Source organism: Lasioglossum baleicum, chromosome 3 (assembly GCF_051020765.1).
Source record: "Lasioglossum baleicum chromosome 3, iyLasBale1, whole genome shotgun sequence".
Classification (NCBI taxonomy): Eukaryota; Metazoa; Arthropoda; class Insecta; order Hymenoptera; family Halictidae; genus Lasioglossum; species Lasioglossum baleicum.
This window is the reverse complement of record NC_134931.1, coordinates 13,484,240-13,505,443: the sequence shown is the minus strand read 5'-3', so window position 1 is coordinate 13,505,443 and position 21,204 is coordinate 13,484,240. Positions and strand designations below refer to the sequence as shown.

The following is a 21,204-nucleotide window of genomic DNA, read 5'->3' as shown; positions in this document are numbered from 1 at the left end:
AAAGTTCGGTGTTGCCATTATATATCAATATAAAAGCATGTACATTTTCATGGTATACGAAATATACAATTTCGAATTGTACAGATACTTGATAGTGAAAACCTAGTGATTTTACGTGACTTCATCGGCTACACAGGCTATAGTTGGTTATAGTGTACGTATTGATGTGGCCTATATTTATATTGCACACAGGCAGCGTTGAAAAAAAGTCTGTACGCTTCCCTCTCCACCATCAGATTCCCCTCTAACGCACTGATCTATACAGGGCAACCCAAAAATGTTGTACTTCATTGAAATGGGTGATTCCTGAGGTCGTTTGAAGTCACTTTTTTCTTTGCGGAAATGTTCTCTGCGGAATTATTAACGAGAACACGGACCAATCGGAGTGCGAGCTACAGCGGACGAGCGGGACCTGTTGCCGAACTGGAAACTGTCCGCTGTAACTGCGCTCTGATTGGTCCCTGTTTTTCGTAGACTCGTTTCCTCGTTTCATTTTTGGGACACCCTGTAGAGACCAGTGCTCTAACAACTCTCGGCACGAGGAGAATATGCGATAGCGGTTGGCTAGCAGAGAGTCGCTAGAGGAGAACTGAGCCATATTTAGTGGTAGTGGGGGAAGCGTTTCGCGGAGAATACACATTGATACACATACACGTCGTCTAGTAACCACTAGTAACCCTGCACATAGCGAATATGACGTTCAGTGTTTTATGCTTCGTGGGTACGTTTTTATAATTCATAAAAGTCGAATGTTGACATATTGTGGGTTATGGTGTTTTCCACGTAGTATTGCTGTTGTATGTAGCTGTATGTAGCCGTGGAATTATATATATAACATTTCTTAAAACTTTTTATATCGATAAAAATCAAAACCTTCACGACAGCAAAGAAATACATTTGACAAGGCCTAGGCAAACGAGTTAATTATGATGAGCCTACGTGACAGACAAATAACTGCCTTAAAACAAATGTTAAATTTAAATCAACCCGAACAAAAATCGGAAGAAGCTGTACCAACGTGGAAGGTTTTAATTTATGACCGTCTTGGACAGGATATTATTTCACCGTTGATCTCTGTGAAGGAACTTAGGGAGCTTGGTATCACGCTCCATATGCAGTTGCATTCCGACAGAGATTCTATTCCTGAGGTACCAGCAATTTACTTTTGCGCTCCAACAGACGAAAATCTTGATAGAATTGGCCATGATTTACAAAATGGTTTATACGACATATATCATTTAAATTTTATATCGCCAATATCTCGGCAAAAAATGGAAGATCTCGCAGCAGCGGCGTTACTCGGCGGTGTGGTATCGAATATACACAAAGTCTTTGATCAATATTTAAATTTTATATCATTGGAGGACGATCTGTTTATTCTTAGGCATCAAAACAGCGATATTATATCGTACCATGCGATTAATAGAGGAGAGGTGAAAGACACTGAAATGGAATCAGTGATGGGAATTGTAGTTGACTGTCTATTTTCTGTTTTTGTTACATTGGGAACTGTTCCAATTATACGATGTCCAAGGGGAAATGCTGCGGAAATGGTGGCCAAAATGATAGATAAAAAGTTGAGGGAGAATGTCTGGGACACAAGGAATAATTTATTTGAAAGCGAAACAACTGGTCACTATAGTTTCCAGAGACCGCTTCTTATAATCTTGGATCGTAATGTCGATATGGCTACACCGTTGCATCATACATGGACATATCAAGCATTGGCGCATGATGTATTGGAGATGGCATTAAATAGACTTGTAGTTGAAGAAAACGTGGGAAGATCTCCTGCAGGCGGGACACGTTCAAAGACTAGAGCATATGAATTAGACAATAAAGACAGATTTTGGTGTCAACACAAGGGTAGTCCATTTCCAAGAGTGGCTGAAGCTATACAGGAAGAGTTAGAACAATATCGTGGTTTTGAAGAAGATGTAAAAAAGCTTAAATCTTCTATGGGAATTGATAACGACAGTGAAGTAGCAGTATCAATGGTTTCCAATAATACAACACGTTTGACAAATGCTGTAAATTCTCTACCGCAACTCTTAGAAATGAAACGATTGATAGACATGCATACATCAATTGCAACTGGTATTTTAAATTCCATAAAATCTAGACGACTGGACACATTCTTTGAGTTGGAAGAGAAAATAATGAGCAAGCAAACATTGGATAGAAGTGTGTACGATACGATAAGCGATCCAGATTGCGGTACACCAGAGGATAAGCTACGTCTTGCTATTATATATTATATTTGTACAAATGTTTCTGATGCTGACTACAACAAGCTAGAGGCAGCATTAACTGCTGCTGGATGTGAATTAAGTCCCTTACTTTATATTAAAAGATTGAGAAGCTACACTAGAATAGCTGAGATTCAAAATACCTATGAAGGTGGCGGAACCAAGACAGTTAGTATGTTCTCCAAGCTCATGAATCAGGGATCATCTTTTGTAATGGAAGGAGTAAAGAATTTAGTTGTTAAGAAGCACAATTTGCCTGTAACAAAAATAGTCGATGAATTAATGGAATCTAGGCAGTCTTCTCAAACAGATGATTATTGTTATCTCGACCCGAAGCAGTTGAAACACACAGAACAAATGCCAAAGAATCGGCCAACATTCCAAGATGTAATCGTTTTCATTGTCGGCGGCGGTAATTATATAGAGTATCAAAATCTAGTGGATTATGTCAAACAGAAAAGTGGGGCAGGTGTTAATAAACGCATCACATATGGTTCAACGACATTTATTAATGCGAAACAGTTGCTTAAACAACTTTCACTTCTAGGACAAGAAGTACACTGATAATTCCGAAAAATTATATGCAATTGATATTGGAAAAACTGTATATTTATTTCCTTTTTTCTTATAGCGTACATTGAATTTTCCTATTGCTGTTATTGCCTTCTTGTAAAAATGTAAAATAAATAAAATATTATTAATTATTTTAGATACAATTTTTCCAGATATATTTACCTAATCCCTATCCGCAGTCAGTGATCAGATATGGGACGTGTTTTCTCTCGCGCATGCGCGGCGAATTTATCACTGCCCTTCTCCAATTGTCCTAAAACTGCCTAAAACATATAGTTACGAATTTTGAAATCTCTAGCGTTCCCATCAGATTTGGGGAATTTTCAATGGTAAGAAAGCAAGCCTGCATTTTGAATTGTTTAATCAATAGATCATTCACGCATAAACAGTGCGTTGGGTTCTACTAAAAATTAATTACACATTACTTGGAGAAGAATTCATTTTCGTAAAGTGCCGACATAAATATGCCGTTGACAGAGGAAGAGACTAAGAACTTTGTGAAACGTGCTGTTCTTACAACAGATACGCAAAAAGCTGTAACAGAGTATTTTTTGTCCAAGCAAGAGGAACGTAATATTAAGTAATGTTTAAAAAACTGGAATTAATTCTTATAATCGATATATGGCAAGCTTCAAATTTGTCTTGAGTATTCTTTTATTTTCAGCACTGTTGCAGGTAGAGGTAGAAAAAAAATTATAGAATTTTATACATTAGAAATTCATAGATTTTTTCGTTTTCGTTTATTACGTTCCCTTTATTGACACCCAAGATGCATGTTTTCAAAATTTGATGTTAGAAAGTATCCAGAATGGGATAAACCAAGGAATTTCCCAGCGTCGGAAGTGGTGAGAGCACGATGTGACTTAGCAAAAGTAAATGAGAAATTACGGGCGAAATGGGTCGAGCAAGAGAACACGCGAGAAATGATGGACAAGAAGTGGAAGGAGATGCGACAGGATGAATTAATCCTTCGCGAGTCATTCATAAAATTCAATCGATTCGTTCGAGAGAATCAGGAGAAGCGGGAACGCGCGGAAACCAAAATCAAAGAAGAACAAGAGCGTCAAGCGGTTCGGCGCGAAGAAGTAAACAATTAACAAGATATTTAATTTTTCAACGACTTTACTCAAAAAAGAAGATTAATGCCTTCGGCTAATGAAAAATATATTTTTCAGATCGAAGATTTAACTAATAAGTTAGAACGCATAAAAAACATTCGAGACAAGATGCAGAAATACGTGCAAGACTATAAGAAATATCAAAATTATTTAGAAAGAGTGATCAACGAGACTGGGGAGTTTCTTTCGATTTCTGAGGTCTTTAATCGTTACGAAACTTTGATCGAAGCGAGGTCGATGTTGTCCGTGCATCAAGACAAAAATCTTCAAACGTTGGAGGAGACGGGAACGGAAATAGTAAACGCTTTTCTATTTGATTAAAAAATTCCATGAAGTTTATTGGTCGTTTCGTTGCACGATGAGATGAATTTTTGTTTGATTGCAGTATTATATGACGGAGACAAGGACGCAGAAATTTATGGGATTGAACAATAAGTTGGCACAGCTACACGCAGGACGTGATAAGGCGGAAGCGAAAGCCCTAAAATGGGAGAATATCGTATCGAGGATAAAGGCGAGCGCCGCGGAGAAGAATTTGAAGCACATACAGGTAAAAACGAGTTGCTGGAATTTGTACCAGCGAACCTGTAAGAGAAAGGGTGTTCCCATCACCGTGAGCAAGGATGACACGGAGCAGCAGCTCGAACACATCAAACGCACTATTCTGGAATTGAAGCGAATAATCAAGGTCGCGAAGAAACGAGCAGCGAAGCTGGACGATCATTTTTGAAACATGTGAACTGTTTGTAAATAAATATATATTTCTCTCGCAAATAAAATAAATCTTAACAAATACAATCCTACAGTTTTAAGAGTAAAGTAAAAGATAGGTTGCAGACGGGTTACACTTTCGTATTCGGCAGAAAATGTAATAATATTAAAGATCTACTATTGTCTATGAGAATCCGCGATGATTATTATCGGTTTTATTGGTTGTGTCGTAGTTCGGGGGCAGTTAGAGAGGGAATGAAAACACTTTTTTTCGCAAATCGGAACGATCCTACATTCAACCGGAGGACATATTCTTTCGTTACGTCATTGGTATCTTTTTTGTATGACTTTTCTAGCTGCCGGTAAGTGACAACCAGATATGTTATGCAGCAAGTCAGAGTAGTCTTCTTCGAGTCTTTGCTTCAACTTTTTAATGGCTTCGTCGCGTGTTAATGGCTGCTCCATGCCTTCAGATACAATTTGTAATTCTTCCTTTTCAACGCATCTGTGCCATTTAATCATGGGTTATATTCAGTAGAAGATTGAGGGTTAAAGAACGTTTCAAGAAGAAGTGAAATGAAACGTGAAAAAATTTCTCGAACTATATGATGTATGAATGAAGGAAGAAGAAAGAATAGAAATATAGGAGCAAGGAATGATAATAATGATGGAATCAAGGACTTACAGGGCGCAAGGTTGAGTGGGAGCAATGTACTTAATGGTGGGGACTTTCAATCGAGGACGTTTGTCTTCATCGAGTCGGAGCTGTTGAGATTTCGTAGCTCTGTCCACCCAATAAACCTTGTGGAACATTTGTGTGATACGTTTCTCAATGATTCCCAGGTACAGCATGATGTTGCTAATCGTTATTTGTTCATTGTCGCCTAATAATTCCAAAATCGGCGAGTTGTCGCACCGTATCGCTTTGAACAGGGAATCTATTCCTTTCAATAGTTTCTCTAGTATGTCGTCGCACTGAAACAGTCAATGCGCACGCATTTGTGTAAAGAAAGATAAATGATTCCCGAGCAAACTATCCACTTAATCGTAGTGTTCGACGTTCTAGGTTTTCAATGTTCGATAGGATTACTGGGGGTATCACCTGCTTCACTCTTTCCTCAGCCTCGTCGGCGAGAGCCGTCTGCTCTTCAAGTTCCTCCTTGAGCTTCTCCAATGTCTCGGTCTGCTCTTTGCTTCGGTGTTCGTTCAAAACATTTTCCTGTTGTGTCGCCGCTGTCAGCTGAACCATCCTTGACTGTAGGCACTCCAACTCGTCGTTTAATTCGTTCACGTAGCTGAAAAGAGCAAAATTTTCTTCTTCTTGCTTGATGAAGTGCGCGGTCAGCTTATCGATCTCCTGTTGACCTAAAAGATTAGAATAATTTCACATAAAAATCGCCTACTGTTAAAGATTCGAAGTAATTGGACGAGCTTAAGCACCAGTGAATTCTTTGATCGTTTGCAGAATATGTTTGTAATGTGCAATCATTGTTTGTTTCTCTTCTGTCCTCGCCTTCTTCTCGGCTGCACGTTTCGCATTTAAATCTGTCATTTCACGGTGCTGCCCCTTTATACCGAGGAACTCCTGCAGTTTCAATTCATTGTCCAGCGTTCTCCGAAGTTCACACATCTCTGACACGTGGGTCTTCAGGTCTCTCATTCCCCTGGAAATAAACGAAACTTCGATACACATATAGTTTACCGGAAGCAACGAAAGTGTGATTGGTCAATGACTTATCTAACAAAACTATAAACTAATTGATCGAAAGCCGAGATTACTGGATGTGACTACGCGCCATTGATCCCGGATCGTTGCTCTCAGTTCCGAGTTTCTAATTCGACGGCGGATAAGTCATTGTGCGCGAAGTACGAGGAACTTTCGGTCGTTAATGCGACTCTCAGAATTATGGTTGCAATGATCCAATCTTTTCCAGCTTTCGCAAGGAATGTCGCGAAATTCGTCACGGGAACCGAACGACGATAATAAATATGGTTTATTGTTGTTTCGCGCATACCTTTCTCGAAGAGCTTGAATAGTGTTCAACTCATCGTCCCTCTGATTAAACGCGATAGTAGACTGCTCGATTAAATCGTTGATTATCTGCTTCCCTGTGTTCAATTGCCCGATCGATTTTTTCCAAAGCGCTGTGAACTGTGCCCTCTCCTTTAGCGCCGATTCGATTTCGTCCCGTATCACCATGTTTGTAGCAATTATGGAGTTGAACCTCTTCGTCGTTACATCTAAGCGGTTTTCTAGCAGCGTAATCGTCTTCTGTCGCTTCTCAGCAATGTCTCTTAGCTGGGTGTCCGTTTGGACTTTCATTTTCAAGCTTGTGACTTCTTTCGTGAGCTAAAGAAAAATGATTTCAAGTTCTTAACTCCGTTTGCAACTTTTCGGTCTTTTAATTCGATAACAATTTCCATCTTTTCAATCCTATTACGGTCTTCCAGTTGGTCTATCTGCGATTTAATTATGTTTCTATGTTCTTCGAAAATGTCTTTCGCAATAAGAAAAATATATGAAATCGTTACTAACATGTACTGTTTTTGTTCTTCAACATTATATTACACGTACAGCTGAATCGAAGACCGTAGCAGAGTTGAATCACGATTAAGACAAGCCCAAGCGATTCGCAAACCTTGTCAATCTGTACATCAAGTTCCGTTATTTCTTCTTTCTCGTTTTTTATCATGTCGTTGTATTTTGACTGCATTTCTAAGAGGCATTTCAGCTTATCCTCCATCTCCTGATCCTCGCGCAGGAACGTTTTCGAGTTCGCAGTCTTAATGTGAAGCACAAGCTCCGCCTTTTCGTACTCCAAATGTTTGATCATGTTCGTGTGACTGCGAAGCTGCAGTCTCGCGTCTTCGGCACAAGCGGCTCGGTCATTCTCCATGATTCGGTATTGCCTCTTCAGCCTTGAAAGTTCAGTTCGAGCCAAAATCTCGAGCTCCCGTTCGTCCGGCGTGTGGTGTGTTCTGTACGCCATTGTTATGCTCTAACTTCCGCTAATTATAATCTTGAAAAAAAACCGTAAGAATACATAATTAGTGAGATACTCCATTACGGTACAGAAGGATTTAACTACTTTGCAGAATGATGAAGATTTCGAACGGAGTCTACTAAATATGTATATTATTAATTTACATTGTTCTTGTCGATATATAGTCATCGGAGAATACATAGACTTGCAATAAATATCGACTTCTTGCTTTCTCTAAAAAATTATGAACGACAAAAAAGTTCTAATCACTGTAACCGTTGAATTATAGCGCGAGGGGTTAGAGATGTTTAGAATGCATTGAACAGGACACAGGTATATTTAGAAAACTGGTTTATTGAACAGTTAGTTACTATAAAATATTGTGAGTGGCATGTGCTGCTTGCTGTGTAAGGTTGTTTTTATTGATTGACTACGGCCAAAGGTTATTGCGACTCACTATTTATTTAACATTCGTAGAAAGTTAAACGCGCTGCGTCAGAGATCACTGCAGATATTCCGGTCGTGTTCCTCCGTATCCGCACCGCCTTCCACGTCGATGATCCCGAGGATCCACGGTGGAGAGGAAAACACTTTCCAGACGTGATCCTCGATGACGTTCAACGGCGACATTTGAGAAAGACATCTGCCACCCTGTATAGCTCCGCCAGCTGTACGTGCGCCACTGTTGTTCTTGTTAGTGCTTCCGGTTGCCAAGCACCCTCTCAGGAGTGTATTGTGACGGGGGTCTCGATTTCGCGAACGAATTTTCTACAGAATATAAATCGTGAAACGTGAACAAACCTATCCGAGTGACGATAGATATGCAACACATTGACTTTTGCGAATGTTGATATCAATGTACCAAGTTGAAAACAATTTTATCCCTATTCTGGTAACACTTGTTAATTCGCAGAATCACGAATTGGCGCAGATAGCTTGATGATAACTACTGTTTTTGCGCATCTACAATTACTCTGCTAAGTAGAGCGCTCAATGACCAACACCTACCACTGACATTGTATATGTACATACATTGATGATCAACGAATGGTGTCATGCTCAGCAGTCACACGAAAGATGATGTTTTCATCATGTGCTTTTTCTTCGTTTACTGCTACGTCATTTGTAAAGCACAATATGATTGGGCAAATGTTTCTCTTTCATGAGAACTCTTTGTTTTATAAATTCGTCACGGCGGAATTGCAGTGAAATTGTCCGAGTCATCTCGTGCGAACTGCATTTTCTAACACCTAGATTGACTTGGGCAGTCTGAAGAAACGTTGCGTTGGCAAAATTCTATTCAAATCGTGGCAATCTGCTCTGTTCATAAAACGGAGAATTTATTGTTCGTAAACGCGCTGTAGAAGGTGTTTTCGATGAGAACAAGACGATAATGATAAGGAGCCTGCTGATATAGAATCGCGATGCCATTGGTTCTGTGACTATTTCAAATTTACTGTTATCACACCTGTGTCAATATCGGTGACCATTTAGAGATGCAAATTTCTATTTAAATTTCCCACAGAAAATGGCCTACCTTAGTAAAATTCAATTGGAATCTTTCCAAACATTTATTTTACATTATTTTCTTCTGCATAATTTGTTCAATTATTGAAGAAATATTCGTTTTTTAAAGGACACTAAAAAGTATATTTCCTTATATCTTCATAAACTCATACATTTTTATATTAGTACTTAGTTTATCAGACTGTTATCTCTTATCGCAATCTTGTTTTATCGAACAGAAAGTGAATTCTTTTTCAAAGTATATGTACTTTTCCATTTTCTATGAGGAAAGACAGCAGGGTTAAAGAAGTAGGAGAATTCCTGTGAATAAAATTCTCGAGTCTCAGCACAGAAGTACCAAGAGAAACCTTGATCTTCCGTATTTCGAAAATGGTCTCGCATCGAATGGGAGCATCTGTGAAGTGTACAAAAGAATACCGAAAGATTTTCGACCGGTGACACAGGTAAAACGTAGGAGGATCCTGCATTAAACACGATCCATAGATTTCGTGAGATCGAGTCAGGTGGCGGTTCGACCAGGTGGGTGAAGTAGTGGGGGTAGGATTGGTGGCGGGTATGGGCGAGGGAGAGGTTAGTATGCCTCCGGAGGGGAAGGTCGACAGGTCGATTGTCTTGTGCATGGAACGTTAGCCTTCCACGCAACGTTCACCCGAGTCGCTGGTACACGTCCTTCTACGATTAATCGAGTTACTGCTAAGAGAAGAAGAAAAGTATCGGTGTTACGTGTGATCGAGGAGGACACGGTGTAACCGGAAGTTATTCGGCGGTTAAAACGAACTCGAGGAACCTGTTCGGGACGGAGCGGCGGCAGCGGGGCAGCGTGCGGCGCGGCGGCTGCTGCTCGAAAACAAAATTACGATAGCTGCATTCGATCGAATTTCGCGGCGCAAGTGAACGTTTTCGCGGCGGAACCGAGACCGAGTGGAACGAATTACTTTCAGTCGGGGCCTCGGAAAGAGGTGGGAGGATCTCTACCTGGCCGAGGAGCACCGCGCGCACAATTCCGTAATATTTATTTTCCACTGGCGGCTAGTGAGTCACTACCTGGCCGGCCACGGTACGGCGAGCTAGTCGCCTCGCGTGTCCGCGTACTTCTGCGCGTGTTTCCTCGCCAACAGTGAGTTCACAGTGACGCTGCCAGTCCTTCGAAGAGGTCACCTGTCATCCATACAAAAATCTTCATCTTCAGTGTGTTCAGAGTTTCATCGTTCGCCTTTGTCTTCGATTCAGGATGCCTCGAACGATCCTGTCAAACAGATTACATCGATATCCGTAGAAACGAGAGACACAACAACAGTGTAACGGTACAGTGTCCAACGAAGAATTTGACTGACGTTCCAACAAAGATTCGTGTGTGATTTGCATGCTTCAGTTTTATTGTGCTTCTTGGAATATACATATATAGGGAACCATGGTAGGGGTTGGTTCTCGCACACCGTGCCGTTGTGTTTTGAAACGCGGTAACATTGTTGACTTTCTATCGGGGCAGCAGAAATATAGTTGCTGTTTCGTGGCTCGCGTGTGGTAACGGGGAAACGGAGCAGAACCATAGTATTAACCCCGTAACAGTTTACTACATTTCTCGTACGCGAACCCGCCGACAAGTTTCATGGTATTCGCAGTGGAATATCGATCGAATTGTTGCGATAATATTTCGACCGATTATCTTGTGCACGATCGATCGACAGTGCGGTGTGCCAATCTATGGAAACGATCGAAAAAATGTGACATTCCTAACGGAGAATTGTGTCTCGGCGAGTATGATCACAGCTGATCGTTTCCGGTAGTGAAAGACTCGCAAGCATCGATCCGAGAACCTGTTCGGCATCCGATGTTACGTGGTGGCCCGAGGAAAAAGTGAACTTCAGCTCGCTCGTTACTATCGCTCGTGTCGCGCGATTTATTGACAACGCTCGAAGGTGAACGTCGCGTCGTGAGTCACGAGTCGATTATCGATCACTTCGTTATTCCGTAACATTGTTTTTTTTTACACGACTGTTAGAGTCACTGCTGTGTTACACGTATACCGTGCAGGTACAAGGGACACTAAGCCAGTCCAGCTATTCGATTGCCGAAAGTAATCGATTTTGCACCAGATTCAGGACTGCGCGGGAAAATACGAAGGGGGTTTCAGACATGTTTTTGTTTTTGAGTGTCAATCGATCGCGATACGAGTACCGACCGCCGCGAACTAGAACGATTGTATTGACTGGCGTCGTTTATTGTTAATTAGTCGAACGTTATAAATGTTTCTGACGTATGACCGGCCGGCCACCTGATCTCGTGTCTGCCGTTATTGCCAACGACATTAAAAGGTCACGGTTTCGCCGGGCACGCAACATTCGAGTGACAGTCGCGAGTGCGCGAGGACAATCAGCTAACGAAATGCTGCCAAAAAAGGAAGGGCAACCGGAGCCCTACGCGCTCGAGGACATGATCTCCGACATACAGGCGCGACGGAATTCCTTGGACCACGAGGATCTTGAAGATCCCGTGGAACTTTTGAAGAAACGTGACAAGGATTTAGTTCTGGCTGCAGAGCTCGGTAAAGCACTGCTCGAGAGGAACCAGGAACTGACCAAGCAGAGCGAAGCCCTCATGGAAGAGTACTCGTCCAAGTTAGAGGTGAGCAGGTTTATTCAACATTTATTCCGTCGATGCTATAGACTATAGACGCCCACAGTGGTTTTCAAACTTTGTCCACTCACGGTTAACATTGTACATTTGTTTTAGATGTTTTTATTACACGATTAACCCTCCGTAGGAGTTGAGTCCATTTAAATACACAGCCCGCTCCATCTAAATCCGAATCTTTCAGCCAACAGCTATATTAACATATTCAAGTCTTTTGCATGACCGTTAACCAATGGCAAAGTATGTAAATATGTATTTTACTTCAATAAAATATGTATTTCAAATTGTAGGCAACAATGAAAAAAAGGTTTAATCAAGCAATTATTTGGTTTGGTGTGAAAAATATTTTCTGATAATTATAAGAGATTCTTATAAGCCATTTTCTTGTACATTAATAATCATATGGAATAAAAATTGAATATGTTAATATTTCACTGTACATTTTGATACACATATAGTACACAGCATAATTTGAATTTTGAGTTTCGATTTTAAAGCCTGGAACGGTTGCGTGGGACGTAGTTTGAAGACCACTGGCCTAGATCGATGGAGGTGATTCCATACTTTGGAGTCCCAAGGGTGTAGTTTAGTGCTCTAAAAATACAAATGTTAAAACTGTACCAAATATTTGGAATCGTTCGAACATTTTTCTTATCAAGAACTCTCAGGCCGCTATTCTTCACTTATCGGCACGGACATAATATTTTATACAATTTTATGTTTGGAACAATTTCATTTTAATAATCTAGTCTTTATGCTATGGAAATTATGCGGGTACCAACCTTTCTCGCGCGAGTACTTTGAACTTCTTCTTATCAAAAGTTCAGGGCTTTTGGTTAACTTGATAATTTTAGTGTACATCTGTCGTTTACGGTGAGCAGCTCGTTGGTTTAACGTAGTATTGATCAGGAGATTTTTGCTGGAAATAACGCTTATGTCCCGCTATTTTGCATATAATGGAAGTAATTAACACTTTATCAATTTTCAGATTTAATGACTCTACTCACGGTGATTTTAATTGTATCACTTTCTAAAATGGTCTGAATGTATTCCCGGATCAATAATGCGTTAATTAGTGTCGTGAGATAATGATGTTGTGGCGCATCTGAACGGTAGGGTACCAAGGTGTACCGGAAATTCTCCTGGTTTCCTTTCTCTACTTTAACAATTTTAATACAATATTTGTTATTCTTCAGAAAAGTCAAATATTTTCACTTTTATTTTAACGTAGGACCAGTTAATTCAAATACAACGTTGCTACAATATTAATTTGGTTTTCAGACAATTTCCATTCATAAATATGCTTCAGGAGTAGCTCTTATCAGTGTCCCCCACATTTTGACTGCGCTTTTGTTTGAGAAGCGGGTAACACAGGTTATAACCTTTATTGTTTGCAAATACGGGTAATAGATAATGTAGTATTAGTTCTTTAGACAGCCGCACACCTGCATTGATTGTTAAATAATTTGGAATATCATAAAACGCGCGCGGCATTAGATTTCCGCGCGATCGAATACAATGCTGTATAGCAACGTTGATAATCTTTCAAAGACTGTAACGTCGATTGATTTCACAGAATTCATCTATAACAATGGTAATAGCAAATCACAGGGTACCTTCATAAGAATTGATCCAAGTTTTTACACAATTCCCGAAATGTTCTTGCGCACTTATCAGATACGCTCACAAGCACCACGTACACGAAGTTCTATCTTTTGTTTATCTTACACGACTTCATATAATGGAGAAAGTGGGTATTTTTGGTGTGCATAAAATTGCTCTAGAAAAACACGAATTTACATAAGCATCAGCTGTCTAATCACGAATCGTTTGAATCTTTCACTTTATAATTACGAATCAAATCTAACGTATAGGTTCCAATCCGAGCTTAATAAACATAATTATATAGTTGTTCCACGTATCACAAGCCGCAACCCTGTTTTACTGTAATCAACATTCAATCTTCGCAATATGCATGCATTCGAAAAATGCACGCAGATTATGCTTGCGGAAAAATATTCATAACAAATTAATTTCCGTGCACATAATCGCGAAAAATTTTTTAAATGCGGCATCGATAACACAATTCATTAGGGAACGTTCTACGAAGTTTCCTTCAAAGATACAACATCATTTCCCCGACTCTCATTTCCTGCAGAATATTAACGTCGTTCTTTTTCTTCATTTCGTTTCGCAAACGTAAGTCGCACAAATCGAGCGACGCACTAATTTAGATTCGTCAATCTGCGCTCGTATCGCTAGATAAGAGAAAATACCTGATAACAGAGATAAGCTGAAGGTAGTCTGTTTAGTAACGTCGGAGTGGAGGAAACACAAATACGTTGATTTATTTATTTTCTTATTCGCCGTATTCACTAATTGCAGGGATCATAATTGTTTCAGGTAGAACACGGATTTTCATGCAAAATCTAGCGAACGAGGTGGAAGGGATATTAGATTTTCTTAGATCATCTTTACTGTATCCTTCAACAGAAAAACTTAATTATAAACCAACAACTCACCCCCATAATGTAATCTAATAATGAATTCAGTAATTCTCCGAAAATTTTCTATACATTTTTTTATCGATATCCCCAACTCCAATAATGGGCAGATGCTGATTATTTCTGTAAAAATGTTTTGGATAACTGTTGCTTGTGGCTCGTGATTAATTGAAACCGGCGACGTTCGAAAGAGAAGCGCGCGAATAATCGATGCTGGACACCGACGCGACAGCGAACACCATTGCGTAAAGGAAAGGTTTTATTAGATTAATCGGGAAGGCGTGGTTTGCTTATAGAGTTCCCACGCGGAACGATATGTGCTGTTTCATTACACTGAAAGCTCGCATTAAGGCAGCTGGATCGAACGTATTAATAGATTCGAAGACTTCCGAGGGATCCATAATAGCGCCCAGCTACTTGGCTATCGGTCCCATGTAAATCCGTTGGAGAACCTCGTATTCTCCGTGTGAAAACTAAAATACGTAGACGTTCGAACCCGACCGCTTGAATTCTGTATATGTACTTACCGCGAGCTAGAGGTTCTTCGGTGGTAGGTAAATACATTATTTAGTGGTTAGTTTTACGAGGAGAGTTTCTTTCCAGAATTATATTAGATGTTGCGCGACCGAAGCGGGTGAAGGTAAACATAAATTAACGTAAAATAACGGCGTTCGTGTTATCGGACGTTCTAAGTATCGGTAAATGGAGTATTGTGAAACAGAAACAATCGATATACATTTTAGTGCGGTTTCTAAATTTTGGATTATTTTAAGTACCACTTCCGATTTTTTAAATAAAGGGTTATAGAAATATGAGGATTTTTAACGTCACGTGTACATTTTCAACTTATTGTTTTAATGTAGGATCACCTTCTTTTCGGTAGCACCACCCTGTATAATTCGTATCACTTTCAACTCCTGTTTCTCTATAACCGGAGCTGCGATTCCGCCGAGACGAAGCTATCGCGTTTAGTATCGGAGAATTGGAGCCGTAAACGCGAGGATTTTACAACCCGACACAATAACCACAACAGCTCGATCGTCGTTTCTTACTTTTAGGAAACACTTCCAAGTATCGTCCGAGCGGAACAGTCACGATTACGCTCGTGTATCCGTTCAGAAAGGCAGGCTATTCATTACCAACCCGTACGATTCGTATTGCGTGTGCGAATCTTCCTGGCCGAACGGGAATTTGTATGTTACGCATCCGGAGAGTGAATACGATTCTGAAAAATGAATGAAAGTCAGGCGAACTCTTGAACACAAAACAATTTCTCCGTGGATTTCGCCGGAATCGGGCCACGGAGCGCCGTTGTGAATTTCCAATGCACTTTTACGAGTGTTGCAACCCGAAGAATCGCGATCGCGACACCGATACACATTCTTTTTATCTACAAAACGCAATGCGGCCGCGACGACATTGAAGTATGTAGTGTGTTAAAGAACACGTTTCTTCGGCGTCATCACTGATAACGCTATTGACGTCTTGTTGTCTTTCATCATTTTTCGTTCGCGCTTGACAACTTCTGCTTGTTACCATGCGAATCTTCCTGAACATAAAGTTATCTTATCTTCCGTACAACGTGGTGCTTAGAATAACGCCCCGATGAAAGGAGTTATTCAAAATTTTTCATTTCGAAAATTAAGTTACGAATAATTTTGCTTTTTCATGGAATATGGAGATATTTATTCTTCGTATACGTTAGGATAATGCATTTCGAGCAGCCAGACGTGTGTCTCCACAACAGCCTACACGGGCGCATTACGTTGCAATACAATTGTTGAGGAGCATTACAAAAGCATGTGCATTCAATAAGAAATCTGTAGGAAGCGTTAATTAAAGGTGCAACTAAGTTACCAGTACCGATTGCTTAATCCTATCAGCACTCCTTCCGCCAAGGCAACTAATGATGGCTTTCCTTAGAAACATAGATGTTGAAGGCGCATTACCTTGCTAAGTAGAGAGATAGTTTCTTATGCAATTTCGTTCTGTTTTGCACTGTGCATTGTTTTCATATGCACAAGTGCGGTCTATTTTTTGAGAGAAAGAACCTGACATAGACCGATATGAACAATAGATGTCCATCACACTCCTGTAACCTACATATCAAGAGCATGTAGTGCGACGGACAGCTGTTATGATCATTAGTATATGTATTTCAGTTCTCTTCGTGGACTATTGTAAAAACAAAAACTACGGAAGAGTGCATCCTAAATTCTGAGTACATACTAAGGTTGGAAAAAGAAGCGTAAAGGGTCTTTCAACAAGAGATGGCATTTTCAATTTCGCGCCATTTTTGAACTGTCAACATTCAACTGTTACTGTGATGTCATTGGACAAGTAAAAAACCAGGAGGTTGTTAGAGATATGGATCGATACACACTCGCACAACGAATTCAAATAGTAAAAATTCACTACAAAAATGGTGAAAATATTGCGGACACAGTTCGTAAAGTTCGTACGGGTTTTGATCGTCGTGAAGCGCCTTCTCGCACAGCTGTAATGAATTTAATCCATAAATTCGAGCGTCTCGGACAAGATAGTAATGTAAAGACTGCAACTCGTGTTCGTCCGGTCAGGTCTACTCAAAATATCGCCGCTGTAGCTGAGAATGTGGCTGAGAACTCAGGTTTGTCCATATCGAGACAATTTTTTCGAAAATGATGCTGGATGTTTACTGATTCTTTTGGCCTGAAATTGATGCTATGGACGTGGACGATTTTTATTTTCAGCGGGATGGCGTCGCATACCACACATCTGGCGAAACAATGGCTCTACTGCGTGAAAAATTTCCTGGATGTGTGATTTCTCGAAATGGAGACTTCAAATGGACGCCGAGATCGTGTGATTTAACACCATTAGACTTTTTTCTTTGGGGCTATGTTAAAGATAAAGTCTACGCCAATGCTCCAGCAACAACTCAAGAACTCGAAAACAATATTAGATCTGTTATTCGCGAAATACAACCGCAATTATGCGTAAACGTGATGAAAAATTTCATCAAAAGAATGATCATTCGTAAGAAGAGCCGAGGCGGACATTTGGTAGATATTGTGTTTAATTATGAATCTCAGAGTTTGTACTTTGGATTAAAATAAAAATATCACCACTTTTCACGAAAATATTGCGTCTTTCTGTTGATTTGAAAAGACAGCTCTTGTTGAAAGACCCTTTACAAATTCTAACATGAAGAGGGTATACAAATGGTATTTTTTTTCACTTGACACGAATTATGCTCATTCTCTGGACGGGTCACCCTATATTGAAACATCCCTACGAAGACCCACAGTCTAGAAATGAGAATGCAAAACTTCGATACGCAAAAAAGGAATGATCAGAATCGATTCGAGGAGCTGACCAGGGCTGACCACTATTGTAATCGAAGACAAAGGGAGAGCATAAGCGCGCGTGGAGCCGGTTCCTCTCGCCGAGGTCAAAAATAAGGCGACAGGCATAACGCGGAAAGATAGGAGACGAAGAACCGGGTACGGCGGCTAGGCAGAGCGTGGTGCCGGGTATTGTCTTTGACGTTAGGTTGCCTAAGTGACTTGTTTCCACGCTTTCGTGGGTTTCTGTCCGTCGTCGAGGATTCGAGAACCCGTTGCAAACCGTCGCGTCGCGTCGCCGATGTTTACTCGGACCGTGCACGAGCTCGTCGAGAGAGAATACGAATTTCTCTGGAGCACGCGAGTCCGGAAAAATTGATGTCGTTACGCAGCCCAGACGATTTGCTTTTATGCTTTCCTACCGATCCGGTGTTGTTGCTCTCGCGTATCGATTCCATGTAGCATCCAGCTGTCGCGTGTGAGTCTCTTCTGCGGAAAGTATCTGTCGAAAGTTATCTAAACAGAGTCGAATCCTTTTAGAAAACTGCGGTTTCCGAGCGTGCCGCGCTGAAATCATAATTATGCAAATACAGGATGTTCACTTCACTTTTTTCATCAGCCGAAGAAACGTCCAGATGTAGGCTAATGCTAAGAATAAAACATTTTGTCGTTTCGCCGAAGTCGAGGACGGATATTGTGGCTCGACTGGAAGTTGGACACTTTCATTTCATTTCGAATGTATTATTGCATTCCTTCAGCCTGACTTCAGATTATTCACAGATTTTTATTACATCGGTCTGTTCTAGTGTTTTCTCTTCGTACTTGCTAATGATTTAGTAACGGATTTTTATGCAGCTACGATATTGTGTAATTTTGTAAAATACGGGGAAACGTTCGCAGCAATAAACACTGTGGTAATATAATGTTATTCGTATCGGGAACGATCTTTTTGCTTGTGAAATAAATCTTTTCCTCATTCTGGTTTCTAGAAAATAATTTATGAGAACGGAATTTGCATGAAGATACAAGTTTAGTAATAGTTTTTGTAATGTACTAGATACATACATCGTTAGTAGAAGTACAAGCTCTAGTTAGGGGAACGAACAATGTACAGTACTTGAGCCCTTGGCCTCCTGAAATTCCCAAGAAAAGAAACAATTGATGTTTTCCGTTGCTCAACGGATCTGAACTTAGATAACAAAGTTCACAATCGAATCCAGAGGCTAAATTAATAACATTAAATCCGCAGAAAGTGGCGGAGATTATTTTGGAGAATGCATTATTTGTAAATGACCACTTGATATAATAGTCATAAAAAGATGGAAACAAATTTTGTTGGATTTGGATGTACCTAATAGTTTTCTAGGAAGAAAAGGTAAAATGTTAGTTGATTTTCTTGCTTTACATGAGAATCCCTCCTTGAAGCACCGAACGTATTCAAGAATGTAAAAATTGCAGACCTGTAATGAGTGGACTTGTTTATGCAATTTTATGGAAATAGAATCTTATTTTCAGTGGCAATGGCCTTTGTAGATACAATACAAAATTAATAAAAATCGTACCAAATCCTATTGAATGTTGTATTGAATGTTGTTTGCTTAGTCACAGCAGAAGGGGATTCCGTGAAATAGTCGTTCACGCGCGAAAGGCAGAGAAGCACGTACATACCTACTAATCATCGGTAGCGTTCGGTCTCTGCAATCTTTATTTCTACGGTGCAGCATGGTTCATTCCGGAAACAACCGTGCTTTCTTCGCAGTAGGTCTTCCACTTCGTATCCGGATATAATTATCGGTTACGTGAGACAATTCCGTGAAAACGCGTCGAACGCCTCGAGCAGGCAGAAGCGTGCAAATTGAGCGATAATTGACTTGTCACCGGCCATTCTTCACACTCGATTACGCGATTTGCGGCGTCATGAACCGACGACGAGAGATGCCGTCGCTGCTGAACGATCGATTGTCTCGATAAGCGTCGATGTTCGCTGTTCCCTCCATTATGCGCACGTGCAATCTACAGCGAGGAGCACAATTGGACCCATTTTTTCAAAAATCTCAAGAAGCACACGAATTTACTTTTATTTTAGTTTGAGAGACGATTAACCCTTCAGGCATGACACCATGCCAGTGCACCATGCTGACTTTAAAACCCCTCCGCCCCTTGAGCTTTTTTTGATCCAGTTTTAATACTGTGCAGCTGGAGCTGTTTTAACTTGAAAATTAAACATTTCTTACGATCGAATAGAATAATTCCATTGTATATGATATTTTTCATTTTATGGATATGAAATTGATATAATACCTCGTACAATACTTAAATGTGTAGTAATTGATTAGATACCAACATATTTAATCATGTAAACAATATCGACTGCTAAGGGTTAATGAAAAGACTGGATTTTTATGCGAAATAAAAATTGTAATTGGCAAACGAGAACCTTCCATCACTGAACCTTTATTGTTCTTTGAATTATTGATTACATTTATAAATTGCGAATATATCGGGTCATTTCCAGACTGCGGATGTTTACGGAACACGTAAATAATCTTGCGTAACACGTAAATAATGATTTCATTGTTTCAATTCCGCTCCTATACGCAAAAGGTAATGGTTGCCGAACCGACAGAACTGCGCTCCCGGTATTCGCGATCTGTGAGAAAAACCGCTAATTTGTTTTTCACCTCTGCTCGCTTTTCTTTTTGGCTTCTGTTCCGTTTTTTTGTTCGCTCGTTTCCTGACGATTTCACTTTCACGCTGCGAATCCGCCTTCTACCGTCCCCGGTTCATACTCTGTTCGCGCGCGGATTATGCGCGGGCCTCTCGTGTGAACACGTGTAGATGGAAGGCGCGTGCACTAACTGCAAACGAGATGCAAGCGTAATGTCTACCACTTGCTGTGTGTGGCTTTGATTCGACGGACGGGCAGGGCGATGCGTTTCCGGATGTTTTAATTAGACCCTACCGTGCAGTTTTTACGGGTTGCGGATCCGGCGGTGTAATGCACGTGCCGTGTATCATTAAAAAATTGGTTACGTAAACGATGCCTGGTAGAAAGCATTTCGAGCTAGGAATCGGTCGTTTCCTCGACATCGATTCGCCCGAAATTATGGGACAGTTTTTACGATCCGGAACTGCGACGTAATGGAGCCCGGTTATGTCTAATTACCAGGTTTCGGAATTTATACGTTTAACGCTGTTACAGTGGATGATCGAACAGTTAGAGTCACTTGCATTGGTTAATGAGCAATCTGCAGATTTTTATACACAAGAAAAATTGTAATTGTCAAATCAGGATCTCCCTCCACTGAATTTTTATTGTTCTTTCATTGTTGATGGTTATAAACTGCGAATATATCAGGTGATTCCCAGACTGTAGATTTTTATGCATTTATGGCATCTACCAGTTCTTAAAATAAGAAATATGGTTCTTGTTTTGTGGTTCTGAGATATTATACAAGTAACATATAAAAATATTATGATAACTCGGACTCGTGAATATACACGCTGGTCTCAAGGATCCGAGACTTGGCTCATCTAGCCGAAAGAACCTTTTCTTCTCTCCATTTCTCCGCAGAATC

At 40.4% G+C, this 21,204-nt stretch overlaps 4 protein-coding genes across 7 annotated transcripts in view; 3 read left to right on the top strand and 1 right to left on the bottom strand.

Moving 5' to 3' along the window:
• Positions 1-381: 381 nt before the first annotated feature.
• Slh (sec1 family domain containing Slh) lies at positions 382-2,950 on the top strand. The gene has a single exon (XM_076447681.1). It carries the CDS (start codon positions 927-929, stop codon positions 2,811-2,813), a length of 1,887 nt encoding a protein of 628 aa, XP_076303796.1. The 5' UTR covers positions 382-926; the 3' UTR covers positions 2,814-2,950.
• On the bottom strand, positions 2,190-21,039 carry LOC143221960 (coiled-coil domain-containing protein 63). Of its 3 annotated transcripts, none has more exons than XM_076447698.1 (7): positions 8,093-9,982; positions 7,291-7,671; positions 6,667-7,001; positions 6,092-6,315; positions 5,754-6,016; positions 5,337-5,626; positions 2,190-5,156 (listed from the first exon to the last, which is right to left on the bottom strand). In XM_076447698.1, exons 2-7 carry the CDS (start codon positions 7,639-7,641, stop codon positions 4,976-4,978), a joined length of 1,644 nt encoding a protein of 547 aa, XP_076303813.1. In that variant the 5' UTR covers positions 7,642-7,671; positions 8,093-9,982; the 3' UTR covers positions 2,190-4,975. The 3 variants fall into 3 exon arrangements, with proteins under 3 accessions (XP_076303813.1, XP_076303811.1, XP_076303812.1); XM_076447696.1 differs by lacking the exon at positions 2,190-5,156 and having other exon boundaries at positions 5,177-5,626; positions 8,093-8,403; positions 8,668-9,982; XM_076447697.1 differs by lacking the exons at positions 2,190-5,156; positions 8,093-9,982 and adding an exon at positions 19,295-21,039 and having other exon boundaries at positions 5,177-5,626.
• Positions 3,097-4,670, top strand: LOC143221964 (coiled-coil domain-containing protein 42 homolog). Its single transcript, XM_076447704.1, has 4 exons — positions 3,097-3,402; positions 3,619-3,907; positions 3,998-4,237; positions 4,326-4,670. Exons 1-4 carry the CDS (start codon positions 3,287-3,289, stop codon positions 4,668-4,670), a joined length of 990 nt encoding a protein of 329 aa, XP_076303819.1. The 5' UTR covers positions 3,097-3,286.
• The window catches only part of LOC143221953 (bicaudal D-related protein homolog), a 42,355-nt gene continuing 32,572 nt past the window's right edge, over positions 11,422-21,204 (top strand). For both annotated transcript variants that reach the window (XM_076447683.1, XM_076447682.1), the window contains exon 1: positions 11,422-11,787. In XM_076447683.1, the coding sequence (XP_076303798.1) occupies positions 11,422-11,787 (366 nt within the window). The remainder of the gene's footprint in view (positions 11,788-21,204) is intronic.

Bases quoted from the DNA above. Each gene is read 5' to 3' on its own strand.
- LOC143221964 (XM_076447704.1), top strand. From the start codon at position 3,287: ATGCCGTTGACAGAGGAAGAGACTAAGAACTTTGTGAAACGTGCTGTT. The intron at 3,403-3,618 runs GTAATGTTTAAA...ATTTGATGTTAG, and splicing joins CAAGAGGAACGTAATATTAA to AAAGTATCCAGAATGGGATA. The intron at 4,238-4,325 runs GTAAACGCTTTT...GTTTGATTGCAG, and splicing joins AGGAGACGGGAACGGAAATA to TATTATATGACGGAGACAAG.
- LOC143221960 (XM_076447698.1), bottom strand. From the start codon at position 7,641: ATGGCGTACAGAACACACCACACGCCGGACGAACGGGAGCTCGAGATT. The intron at 6,017-6,091 runs GTGCTTAAGCTC...CTAATCTTTTAG, and splicing joins AACGATCAAAGAATTCACTG to GTCAACAGGAGATCGATAAG. The intron at 5,627-5,753 runs GTGATACCCCCA...TGACTGTTTCAG, and splicing joins CTGAGGAAAGAGTGAAGCAG to TGCGACGACATACTAGAGAA.
- Slh (XM_076447681.1), top strand. From the start codon at position 927: ATGATGAGCCTACGTGACAGACAAATAACTGCCTTAAAACAAATGTTA.